Source organism: Eumetopias jubatus, unplaced genomic scaffold (assembly GCF_037043125.1).
Source record: "Eumetopias jubatus isolate StellerSeaLion01/CBP00866 unplaced genomic scaffold, mEumJub1_p1.0 scaffold_7, whole genome shotgun sequence".
NCBI lineage: Eukaryota > Metazoa > Chordata > Mammalia > Carnivora > Otariidae > Eumetopias > Eumetopias jubatus.
In genome coordinates, this window is record NW_028274813.1 from 135,769,795 (window position 1) to 135,783,069 (window position 13,275).

Sequence of the window (13,275 nt, forward strand, 5' to 3'; positions counted from 1 at the left end):
CCTGGGTAGCCCGGGACTGCCTCATGCAATGGAAGCCCATGTGATTGCTGAGCTCCTGCTTGCAGAGCTCCCCGCGCGGCTGGGCAGGGTGGAGATGCAGGCCCACAGGACTCACCTTGGACCAGTCCCCGGTCTTCCACTCATAGCAGCCCGAGTAGTCCTCGCACGCCTCCTCTGCTTTGGGCCTCGTGGACGCGTCGCATTTTCCTTGCGAGTTGGTGCACGTCACAGTTCGTTTTCGGGTCCCTTTGCCGCAGGTGGCCGAGCACTGCAAGACATCGTTTGGATGTTTGATCCTGTCTGGTTCAGCTCAAGGTCATCAAGGCCTATTAAGTCGCAACAATGTGCCAGCCCCAGGGCCAGGGACGCAAGGATGACGATGCTGCTGGGCTTCTAGAGTCTGAAGCACATGGTCCCAGCTGTGACTCCAGCCAAGTGGCCAGTGATAGGGGGCGGGCCACAGGAGCGGGGAGAGCTCGAGGTACCAGAAGACCAAACTAGGAATTTAGTGGCCTGCTACCAGGTCCAAAAGACTGATGCAGTGGAGAAGTTCAAGGGGCAAATGCTGGTGGACCCTCGAGCAGAGCAGGGGACAGGGCCAGGGGAAGCCAGGTAAGGACACCCAGGCAAAGATGTCTGAGGCCCCTGACTCCTCCGAGCTGGCCTCTAGCTCCACGCACGCTGCCTGGGCCAGCCTGGGGCAAAAGCAGAGGCTCAGGGTGGAAAACAGGGAGATGCAAACCCAAGCCACAGGTGACTTTCATGTTAGGCCATCGGCAAGCTCTTGTAGAGAGCTGCAGTGAATGTGTTAAGTGTGGATGCCAAGAACATCACTGAGCAATGGTCCCTGTGGTAATTTACCTACTTCCCGGGAGACACTGCAAGAGAAAGTGTGGTGAGGGGACCCAAAGAGGGCCTGAGGAATGACAGATCATGTGCGAGCCCTGAGAATTCAAGATTCCCACGCCCTCAGGCAGCAAGACCCACGGAAGACGGGGTGAGAGGTGGGGTGACAGCTGTAAACAGGGTGGACCTGCGGGGTGTACCTGGAGCCTGCTCCTGGCGTGCTCCCCCTGCACTCAGGGAGGGACCTCACCGGGCTCCGAGAGTGCTTAGCCACCTCAAAACAAAGCAGAAGGAAGCCCAGGAAGAGCAGACCTATGACCTCGGGAGGATGGGACTGACTGTGCATGATCCGGCCAGCAAGAGGAGGTGACGTGGCCTGCAAACCCAGGGAGCTCTCCCTCTTATTTGCCGGGTACGGAAGTCCTGCCTGTCTCCACCATGGAAGCAAACATGTAACTTGCGGAGATGTTGGCCTGAAGGCTGCATTCTGCCAAGAGGTAGAGACACAGTGAGCCCCAGGCTCCCAACAGCTGGGTCCTAGAGCTATGGCGTGGACAGCCCATGCGCTGTGGTGGCACAAAATGGAGCCCTCACAAATCGAGCATCTGCTTTCATACTTAAGCTTGATTTACCAGAAATATACAGCAGATATTCTTGAGCCACAGCAAACTTGATTTTCCAAAAAAGTTCCACTGTGTCCCCTGAGAAAACGCACCTACAGGACAAAAGTTGTTCTTTATAGTTCTATTGTTAACATTTATCCCAAAATGTTATGTAGCTTTATTTTTCCGATGAGTTCAATTTAACTCTCCGAGGCTTTTTTTTTTTTTTTTTTTTTTGAGACTAACTTAGATTGGCTTGTTTTAGAAGAAATACACATGCTTCAGAACTGGTTGTGGTGTCATCTGGGGGGAGCTGGAGAGCATGTGCATTTGGTCCTGTGTGTGGGTGAGGGATTGGCTTTATAGGATCTTGGATGCAAGGGGTCAGTCCAGAGCAGGTGTCATCCTCTTGGGCAGGATGGGTTGTGGCTGGGAGGGCCACTGCTGAGAGCCTGGGTTACCGAGTTGAAGGTCAATCTCTCTGCTTCTTCTGCATGGTGATGCTCCCTGACCATTTCATTAGCTCTGCCTTGACCATTTGACTTGTGGGCTCCTCCCTGGCACCAGCACCCACACCCACGCTCTTTCTTCAACTAGAAGCCTACTTACCACTTCTGCCAGAGTTCCTGCATTGTCTTACTCTACTCTGCATTCCCTGTCCCTTTCCCTTGAATTTCAAACACTATAATGTCTAGCCTGTTTCTTGACCAAACCCAGGCTCAGCCCTTCTGACCAGAAGGTGGGGCTTCCTCTGGAGGGACCTAGGACAGGAGACAGTCACTATCTTTTGCTTCCTTCCTGGTATCTGCTCCTCATTCAAACAAAGCGGGGAAGTATCTGCTCCTCATTTGAACAAAGCTGGGAAGAAGCTGGGGGGTAGACAGTACGGCTGATCAACACTGCTGGCTATATAAAGGCAACCTCCTCAATAAAATAAATTTCTCTGCCACGAGAAATTTAAACCCATTTGTTTCCAGAAGAAGAAACATTAAAGGGCCTTTCAGCACTGGGGCGCTTGGGTGGCTCTGTTGGTTAAGCATCTGCCTTCAGCTCAGGTCATGATCCCAGGGTCCTGGGATCAAGCCCCATGGTGGGCTCCCTGCTCAGTGCGGAGTCTGCTTCTCCCTCTCCCTCTGCCCCTCCTCCTGCTTGTGCTCTCTCTCTCTCAAATAAACAAAATCTTTAAAGGGGCTTCAGCATGTGGTGAAGCAGTAGAAATACCAGTTTGGTGAGCATCTTGTGAATGAGGGCAAGGTTTGATTCCAAGTTGGACTGTTCAGAAAGAGGCATTTGGCTCGAGCCTAGGGTGAGCCAGAAGGAGACTGATTGATATGGATACTATTTCAGCATGAGGATCAGGTACACACAGAGATAGAGACGTGAAATTAGAGAGATTTCTTTAAATCTTGCTTCAGTTGTCTCACATTTTCCAATCTGGTGTTCTTTAATGCTATGGTGATGGTTGATAATGTCAGGCTTGGTTATTTTGGTAAGGAATTTTTTTTTTTTTCTATGAGAAAGAGTCTGAATGGAAAATTTATGGCTTTGATCTGATTAAAACATAAATCTTGTTTGGATCAAGAGCCAGGTGATCAAGAACCTCAGGCTCAAGGTGGGTTGGCGGGGATGGGGGTGGGGGTGGGAGACTGCATGCCTGACCCTACCCCTCCAACAAGTAGTCCCCCTCCCTAAAAGAGGTCCCTTGAATGTTCAACTTACAGTCCTAAGTACATATAAAAGATCAAAATTTTAAACTCTCTCTTTCCCCTAAAATATCATAAAGGGCAGGCTGAAGATTCAGGTCTTTAACAGGTACATGTCAAGATCTGTCTGAAAAGTAAACCCCATTTCTGAGTAGCCAAGGGCAAACTTTTCGTTCATTAAGAATGGGCTGAATACTTTCTTATTCAAAATAATTCCAACTGTTTGGCAATAAAAAAGGAACTTTAAAAATATTTTCCACACTGAAGAGTGTCTTGGATTTAGCCTTTCTGACTTTCCTAGAACACATTTGATGGAGGACCTGAGGGAAACTTGCCCTTTATTCAGCCTTTTATTTTATGGCCAAACAGTCAAAATCATTAATGCAAAGTCAACGCAAAGCCTTGAAGGATGATACTACCAAAGATAAAATATTTCCAGAATCAGTCTTTCAAGTTAAAACTTAACGCTTAATTGACCTCTTTCCAAAATGTTTTATGGCATGAGATGTATGACTCCAACTTGTACACAAAAACTGTCCCTCCCAGTGTCTGCTTGCCTCTTACAATCCACAAAGACTGACACAGAGTTCAAAGAAAGCCTTTGAAACCACCTTCCCAACTGATCGCACCAGAATTCAAATACACCAAAAGAAAATTAGGTCAGTTGGTTAGTCAGTTGGTCTGTCTACCTACCTACCAACCTACCCCCCAACTCACCCACCCAACCATGCATCCATCCATCCATCTATCCATCCATCCATCCATCCATCCATCCATCCATCTACCCATCCATCCATCCATCCATCCATCCATCCATCCATCCATCCATCCATCCATCTACCCATCCATCCACCCATCCATCCATCGATCCATCCATCCATCCATCCATCCATCCATCCATCCATCTTTATGTGAGAATTTTCATAGGAAATGGGATCAAACTGTGGTAAATATTATCAAAAACATATATATGATCAAAAATACATTACCCATGTTTGTTTAGCCATACTGTCATCTCAGATGGAATTTAAGAATATGTGAGCTAGAACACATCTTAGTTATCTGGGGGCTGGCAAACACTGTGATACTTGGGTTTGAGTCACAAATACCATAGAGGGAAAGGCACCGTGTTGGGGTCCCTGTGGAGAAGGCAGCCCAGCACCCACCTGTGACCACTCAGATGCCTCCCAGATGGACAGGCAGTCCTGGCCTTCGCAGCTCTGCACTGGTGCTGGCCGAGGGCCCGGGCAATAGAGGGGCCGTGTGGTGACGTGGGTGCCATTCTGCAGCTGGTATACGCAGGTCACCTCCCGATGCTGGATGCCCTTTTCACAGGTTGCTGAGCAGGGGCTCCATGGGCCTGCCACCCACCTGTCCAGGGAGAGGAGAGACGGTGAGAGAGTAACTGGGTGGGGAGGCCAGCTTCCCTGGAGGGCCTTCCAGACACATCATGGCATTTTGGGCCTGTAGTGGGAGGGAGGGAGATGGACGCAGAGAGCTTTGCAACTGACTTTCAAAATAATTCTGAAGTATTAGAGCAGAGGGAGTCCCTTGAGTTGAGTGGGTCAATGGCTTATTCAAAACAGAAATCCTTCTGCACACAACACCTCTATGGCAGGTTGAATTATTGTTCCTGAGCGGTCCCTCTCCCTGTGGTGGGATTACACATCCCACCCACTGTCTGCACCATGCTTTGTTCAATGGGGTGTCAGCAGACATGAAGCTGGCCATGTCCCAGCAGAAGCTTTGAGTGTGACTATGTGGTTTGGCTCTGCTTCTCTCCGTTTCCTGCCCTCTGCCATGAGAATAGCAGGTCCCAACACAGGCGATGCTCTGACAGCTGAGCTCTGTCATAACAGGACACTGCTGTCAGCCACTGAGATGCTGGGGTGGTCTGTCACGGCAACAAAACCTAACTGGTACAGCCCTTGACAGAGGATGCCCGGGTACCAGCTTGAACACACCTGGACCAGGGACTCCCTGCTTTCCAAAGAGTGGAGGCCTTCTTGGGTGGGGACTGTCACTCTTGAGGAGGCCACTCGTGGGCTGGGATAAGACTGAGCTGGTGAAAGTGCTCCACTAAAATTTGGCCCACGTGCCTTCCATTTCAATGACCCCAATTCGACCAGGGTCTCGGTTGGCCTCAGGGCCTGTAGGATCTCCCCGTGTCCTCTCTCATGTTCCTCTCTCTGCCCCTCCCTCTGCTCACCCCTCCCCCAGCCACACCGGACTCCTTGCTGCTCCTCAGCTCTGCCAGCACACTCTTCCCCAGGGCCTTTGCACCCACTGTGCCCTCTGCCCAGAAGTCCTTTCCCAAGGAACCACATGACTGACTTTCTTGCTTCCTTCCAGGCTCTGCTCACATGTCAGCTTATCCGTGGGGCTGTCCCTGCCGCCTTATGTGCTCACCCCTCACCTCCTCCCTGATCTGCCCTACACTGCTTTACTTTTCTCTAAAGTTCTTACCACCATGTGGCATCTTCTCTATTCATGTATGATATATAATATACACTATATATAGTCTATTGTGTTATACACTATATGTAGTCTATCATATATCATTCCTTGGTTTACTGTCTGTCCCCATTCGGATAGTAAGATTCAGAGGGCAGGGCTTTGTTTTGTTCCCTGCCTCATCATCAGAACCTAGAACAGTGCTTGGCACATGGGAAGCCCTCAGTGAATGTGCCATGCTGGGATGGATGAATGAGCAAGTAAGCGAGAAGTGGAGATGAAGAGAGGCCTGGCACCACCCAGTGTGTCCCCTCAAGAACGCTGCCAGTGGGAAGACACTACTGACGTTTCTAAACGGTAGGATGGCACAATCAGATCTGGTTTCCGGATCTTACGACTGTTCCAACTGATGAGGGAGAACTGAATGTTTATCAGAGCCAGCCATCAATGGATTCAGCCATTTTGTCAAGTGGTGAGCTCCTGGGAGCTAAGAGGATCTGAGGCTCGTGCAGGGACCGAAGGAGGAGAGAGTCCTTTTGTGTCCCCAAAAGGGCATTCAAAGCCCCATTTGTGTCCTGAGAAACCATGATTTCCAACTGCTCAGGGGTGAACAGAGGGAAGGGCAGAGAGAGGAACATGAGAGAGGACAGGGTGAGATCCTACAGGCCCTGGCTGGCCACTGTGGCTCTTGTTTGAATAAGATGCAGTCCCAGAGGGTTTGCAGAGAGGAGTGATGTGCTCTCCAGGCTTGGAGAAGGTCATTCTGGCTCTGGGCAGATACGAGTCTACAGGGCAGCAACAAGGAGACCAGGGAGGAGGCTACTGCACCAGTCCAGGCAGGAGATGAGAGTGGTTTGTACCAGCTGGGGGTGGTGGCAGTGGTTGGGCTAAATGTTGAGAAGATGGAGCTAGCCAGGCCCCCTCCCTCCACCTCTATACTGTTCCTCCTTGTCCCTTAGGGCAAGCTCAGGCCACCTCCTCTGACTTCCAGTCCCCTTGGTAGAGCTCATCACTGTCCTCCATGCCCCCAGGGAATAACTGCAGAGAAGCTCCTCTAACCAGACCCCTTGCCTATGCTGTGGGATGGAAGTGACTGTGCCTACCCTGGGACAAGGGACATATCGCCTGTAAGCTGCTTACACCAACACCTGGCACACCTAAGCCTGTATAACTCTTAGCAATTGTTCTTCTCTCTTCAGTAGGGGATGATGAAGTCCCAGAGGTGAGCAAATCCTGCTCCCATTTCAGCACCTGCCAAGTGCTTGAACAACACTATCAGAACAAAACCAAATCCTACCCATTTCTCCTCATTCTGGTCTTTGGAGTAACATGATTGCCTTCTTAAATATTTGAAGATAGTTCTTTTGTTCCCCCATTTAAGCTTTCTCTTATCTTGATCAAAATAATTTGCATGTGGCAGATTCTGAATCCCTTCCGTTCTAATTCTCTCATCAGTCACTGCTGTTCTCAAAATGGATTGCTTTGTCGTGGGCAAAATGGCCCAGATGCGGTCTGAAAGCAGCAGGAGAGAATGTGATTTTTTTTCCCCCTCTTTAAAGGAGGCTCTGGTTTCATTAAACCAGCTCAGCTCTATACTGTCTGTTTTTAAGCAAGTGGACTGCACCTCTGTTAGCCCCAGTGATTTCTCTTTTCTCTCCTGAACTGACTCTCAGCCAGATCTCCTTTGTCCTGACCTTTTGCCATTGACTTTGTGAATACAAATGTCAGGCTCTAGCTTGAGACCTGGTCAGTGCTCCTGCGTTGACCTCAACTGTGAGAAGAACTTTCTATCCCCCTCTTGTCTTTTTTTTTTTTTTAAAGATGCTATTTATTTATTTGCGAGAGAGAGAGAGACAGCGAGCACAAGCAGTAGATAGGGGGAGAAGCAGTTTCCCCACTGAGCAGGGAGCCCAATGCTGGACTTGATCCCGGGATGCTGGGATCATGACTTGAGCCGAAGGCAGACGCTTATACTGACTGAGCCACCCAGGCATCCCCCCCACTTCTCTTTTGTATTTTCTGTGCTTCCCAGGGGTCAAGCTGGGAAGCGGGACCTCTATGTCCTACTCACAGGAATGTCACCTGCCCGTGGGCGTGCGTTGCTGTTGGCCAGGGGGCACCAGCATCTCCATCTCTGGGCACACAACCAGAGCATGGGCTCTAGGGAATACGCACGTTGACTCTGGTCTACACAAAGGTCACATCTGGTCAGCTGAGGGGATGGGGCATAGCTGGGAGAGGTTGAGCAGTCCTCCCTCAGACATCTCCTATCCCTGCTGTTGCATCACAGACTGGGAAAGTCAGACCCACGGGGATCAGCTTCGTGTAGAGCTGGGAGGGGTTACCTTTCTTTCCTGTTCTTCTTTCCTTTGCCTCTGGTGTCTCCTGGGCCTTTGAGGTGCTTTGCAGAAGGATGACAGAATGCAAAACAGCCCATGCATCCCACCTTCCCTTTCCAGAAGAATCCTTTGACCCCCTGCAATGTCCCTCCTTGCCATTGCCCAGAGTCTGGCAGGAGAATGGGGGACAGAGCCCTAAGCACATGCAGATGTGCACAAAACTGATCTATGGTCTGCCCTGCTCCCTAAAGGGGGAAATTCTCTGTCTCCGGGAGCTGGGTAAAAGGGCTCCCCCTGCTCCCCTCCTTGGAGGGCTAGTTACTGTCAGATTCAAAACAAGCCCTGTCTGAGGCCAAAGCAGTCTCCCAAAACCACTGTGGTTCTCATGGACAACGTGATGGGGTGAGAAGGGGGCACGAATGCACTCCACACCTGCAAGTCCCACATGGGGCAGCTCAGGGCACCTTCCCAGCTCTCTGTCCCCTTGCCCTTCCTTCTCCCGCTCCAAATTCCCAGCTCCGCACAGGGTTGCGGACATACAGATGCAAATACGGCACAAGGCCTCAGGAGACAGACAACCAGCCAGCCAATCACCATCAGGGAACGAGGCTCACTGCCCAGGCAGAGGAGAGCATAGGGCCGTGGTGGCATAGGGAGGCGCCTCACTCCATCTCGGGGTGAGTTTGGGGGAGGCGATGTCTGAGCAGACCCTTAAAGTACAAGCAGAGGTAACTGGAAATAAACTCGGCTGTTGCATATTGTTTTACTCAGGGGCCCTTTGTCATTCTAATACTTGATAGGTTTAAAAACAGTGATAGGAGTGTTGAATCACTATACTGTACAGTTGAAACTAACATTACACTGTATGTTAACTAACTTATTTATTTTTATTTTTTAAAAGATTTTATTTGTGTGAGAGAGGAGAAAAAAAGAGAGAGAGAGAGAGAGAGAGAATGAACACGAGGTGGGGAGGGGCAGAGGGAGAGGGAGAAGCCGACTCCCTGCTGAGCAGGGAGCCTGATGCGGTCCTCGATCCCAGGACCCTGGGATCACGACCTGAGCTGAAGGCAGACTGAGCCACCCAGGTGCCCCCTAACTGGAATTTAAATAAAAACTTAAAATAAAAACAGTGATGGGAAAATATTTGGTGCCCCTGTTCATGGCAGCATTATTCATGGCAACCAAAAGGCAAAAGCAAGCCTAGTGTCTGTTGGTGGACACATGGATGAACAAGATACGGTAAGTACGTACAACAGAATAGTACTCAGCCTTATAGAGGAAGGACATCTTGTCCCAGGCTGCAGCATGGGTGACCCTGGAGGACATTATGCTGAGTGAAATAGGCCAGTCACGAAAGCACACGTCCTGAATGATTCCACTCAGGTGAGGCAACTGGAGGAGTTAGATTCAGAGAGGCAGAAAGTAGAATGGAAGCTGCCAGGTTGGAGGGAATGGGTAGCTCATGTTTAATGGGCGCAGAGCCGCCCTTGCCCAAGAGGTGGACAGGGTTCTGGAGAGAGTCGGTAGTAATGGGAGCACAGCTCCGTGAACGTGCTTAATGCCACTGAACTGTAACTTAAAAATGGTTAATGCGGTAAATTTCATGTGTATTTCACTACAATTTAATTTTAAAGAAGCGATGGTTAGAAACAGGGAGTAGATATGTGAGAAAGGGACAAGGAAGTGAGGTGTCTCCCCAGTCCCCAGGAGGCAAGGATGAGACAGGAAACAAGGCTGGTGCTCAGCTCTGTGCAGCCACATTGTAGCCGTGGAGCATCCATGCAGACCCACTGGCGCGGGCAGCCCTGAGACGCGGGAGGAGCTGGCTAGGGGACCGATGCTGCCCCGCACACACAGGCTGCAGGTGATCGGAGCTGTTTTTCAGCTAGATTTTTTTTTTTTTTCTCCCGATCTTGACAAATACCTCAGCAAGGTATGGGGAGGAAAAAAAAAACATAACACTTTCTGGAAACTTTGGTTTTGGTGGCTGAAAGAAACCATTTCACCAGAATGAGTACACAGCTGCAGGATGCCAGTCTATGGCCAGGGGACATCACCATGCAAGTAAACATCCGAGGAAAAACCCCATTAATTCCAAGTCCAGGAATTTGAGAAAGGAACTGCTGTTCCATAAAACAATTCATGTGACAATGACAACTGAAGTCTGACTTTTTTCTTTTTTTACTCGTGCCCCCTAGAAACCTTAACAGTGACGTGTACTAGCTAAGTTTGAGTTCGCAGATCCTCTTAAAAGCAGGAAAACGAATTCTTGAGGAAGCCACTGTTAACGCTTCTATAGTTCAGGCCGCCCCGCCTTGGTTGCTCTGGAGTCACGAAGGACCGGATTCCTTTCCTGTCCAGCAGGAAAGAGTCTTGGCTCCTCCACACACACTTCAAGTTTGATCATTCTAATCAGATCCTACCTGAGACCTTGTATTTATTCTTTCTTTCTTTCTTTCTCTTTCTTTCTTTCTTTCTTTTTCTTTTTTCTTTCTTTCTTTCTTTCTTTCTTTCTTTTTCTTTCTTTCTTTCTTTCTTTTCCTTTTTTCTTTCTTTTCCTTTTTTCTTTCTTTCTTTCTTTCTTTCTTTCTTTCTTTCTTTCTTTCTCTTTCTCTCTCTTTCTTTCTCTTTCTTTCTTCCCTTTCTTTCTTTCTTTCTTTTCTTTCTTTCTTTCTTTTTCTCTTCTCTTTTCTTTTCTTTCTTTTTTTTTTATTGTTGCTGTAGCAAATGACCATAAAGGGAATAGCACAAAGCAACAGCTTTAGCATTTGACACTTCAGGAGGTTGGAAATCTGACATGGGTCTCACCGGTCTAAAACAAAGGCGTTGCCACCAGGGCTGGTTGCCTCTGGAGACTCTGGGAAGACCTGCCTTTTCCAGCTTCCAGACGCTGCCCCCCGTTCCTTGGCTTGTGCTCTTTTTCTCCATCTTCAAAGCTAGCAGTGTCAGGTGAAGTCCTTCTCATGCTATATCCCTCCAATGTTCTTGTCTGCCCTCCTCCTCCACGTTTAAAGAACCTCTGTGATTGCACTGGACCCATGCGGATGCTACAGGATAATCTATTTTAAGGCTAAGCTGATTAGCAACCCATATTAGTTTGCGAGGCCTGTTGAAGAAAGGACCCCAGGCTAGGCGGGCTTGAACCCCCAGAGAGTTGTCTCACGGTTCTGGAGGTCAGAAGTCAAAAACCAAAGTGTTGGGAGGGTTGGCTCCTTCTGAGGGCTCTGAGGGCTCTGTTCTATGCCTCTCTCTCCTTGGTTCTAAGGACAGCTGACCACCCTTGCTGCTCTTCACTAGTACACGTGTTACTCCAATCTCTGCCTCTGTCTTCACATAGCGTCCGCCCTGTGTCTCTGGGTCCTTACACAGCTGTCTTTAGAAGGACTCTGGTCAGATTAGATGAGGGGCTCACCCTACTTAGTATAACCTCATCCTCACTAATTACACCTGTAATGACCCTATTTCCAAAAAAGTCACATTCTGGGATATGGAGGATTAGGACTTCAATATCTTCTTTTTCTTCTTCTTTTTTTTGGTGGGGGAGGGCTATAATTCCATCCATAGTACAATTTTCATTCCAACTGAAACCCTCTGATTTCCCTCATTTCCCTTTGACATGGAACTCAGCATATTCACAAGTTCTGGGAATTAGGATATAGACATATTTTTTTTTTTTGGGGGGGGGGGGCGTCATTTTGCCTACCCCACACCCATCCCATTCACAGTTCTGAGAAATTTCAGCTTCTAATCAAAACGCACTTTCTATTCACATCTTGATCTGGCTGAGATTTAAATCAGGCAAAGATCTTGTGAAATCTGCCGAAATGTGAGTTAGTGGTTACAAAGAAAGAACGCCATATTCAGGATCCCGTTCTTTTGGCACGGTTATTTTATGTTGAATATAAAGTGAATCCCAAATATAGACGACTAGAGAGAGAACACTGGTAGGTCATTCACTTTCAACAACTTCAAACTGAAAAAAATAATCGTGTGAGATGTACTTCAATACCAGAGGTGCTCGAGCTAACAAGCGTTGTGTCTATGGGATTCATCACCTTTATCCATCTCCAAAATGCATCAGTAAGAAGGATCTGGCATTGGCTGAGCACCAATCTGTGCGGACGTCTGTGCCAGGGATATGTGCATTAGCTAAATTAACCAAAGGAAGGAAACAAGATGCCTATCTGTGATAACCGGAAGAGCTGGCATCATACAGGCTACTTGTAAAACATCACAGCACAGAAAGAATGATGGGAAACAGCTCAGAAGCTCCAGGAAGCTGCAGGGCAGGTTAAAGAGAGACTAGCTACTGTACAAAGTACACTTGCTTTGTTCAACCTTGGTTTATATGTCCCCCCAGACACATGAGTGTCAACTTTATGCCAAGTTCTCAACTACGGGTTGGGGCACTTGGCTCAGTGTCCCCACATTCACAAAGCTCAGGCAAATGTGTGGTCCTTGGGGGAAAGGGAAACATATAAATAGACAATCTCTTCACTCTCTGATAAGTGCTGTGGAGGAAATGGAGCTTGAGTTGGGTCCAAGGTGAAGTTGGCCAACCAAAGCAGCGGGGCTCAATGCTCTCACAGAGAGAGCCTGCCCATGATATGCCAAGTTTGGGATGGCTGGTTCTCGAAGAGTACCTAAAGGGGAGTGGAAGAGAAGTTGCCTTGGTGTCTCAGGTAATCATGAGCCTTGGGGGGCAAGATGATGGCTTTCACCAAGGCAGTAGTGGAGAAATGGAAAGCAGACATAAGACTCTTTAAGAGTGAGGCTGACAGGGCTTTGGGTATGTGGGGTCAGAGACAAAGGGGGAAAGAGCCAAGCTCAGGATTCCAACAGGCTCAGAGGATACCACCGATGCCTCCACCATAATGGAGAACGCAGAGAGAAGACTTGGCCTAGGGGCAGAAGGGTTTGAGAATGTCAGGTTGAGGTGGCCACTGGGTAGCTGAGGGGTGCTGGGAAGGGTCTGAAGGTTCAGTTCTGGAGTCGGGGGTGTGGTCTGGGGTGGAGACACAGGGTGGTAAGTCACCAGAAAGAAGGTCATGGTAGAAAGCAGGGTAAGAACAACTCACCTGGGGAGCTTCTACAGGGAGAAAAGAGGACAGAGGACCGACAGCAGGGGCTGGAAATGCAAGCATCTATGTTCGGAATAAGGAGCCAGGGAAGGGGCAACCGGCAAGACTGTTCAAGAGATGCCAGACAGGGTTGGGTTGGAAGAGGCCTGAAAAGTATTCTCTGGATTTATCCACAAGGAGGTGTTGCTGACTGGGGGGAGGCCCCCGGGAGAAGGGGTGGGGGCAGTGCTGTGAATGCTCAGTTGAATGA

General features: G+C 49.0%; 1 protein-coding gene across 1 annotated transcript in view; it reads right to left on the reverse strand.

The window, feature by feature from the left end:
• ADAMTS17 (ADAM metallopeptidase with thrombospondin type 1 motif 17) overlaps nucleotides 1-13,275 on the reverse strand; it is a 354,066-nt gene that overhangs the window by 15,117 nt on the left and 325,674 nt on the right. The window contains exons 20-21 of the mRNA XM_028122793.2: nucleotides 4,318-4,522; nucleotides 116-268 (exon numbers count right to left, since the gene is read on the reverse strand). Of these exons, the coding sequence (XP_027978594.1) occupies nucleotides 116-268; nucleotides 4,318-4,522 (358 nt within the window). The remainder of the gene's footprint in view (nucleotides 1-115; nucleotides 269-4,317; nucleotides 4,523-13,275) is intronic.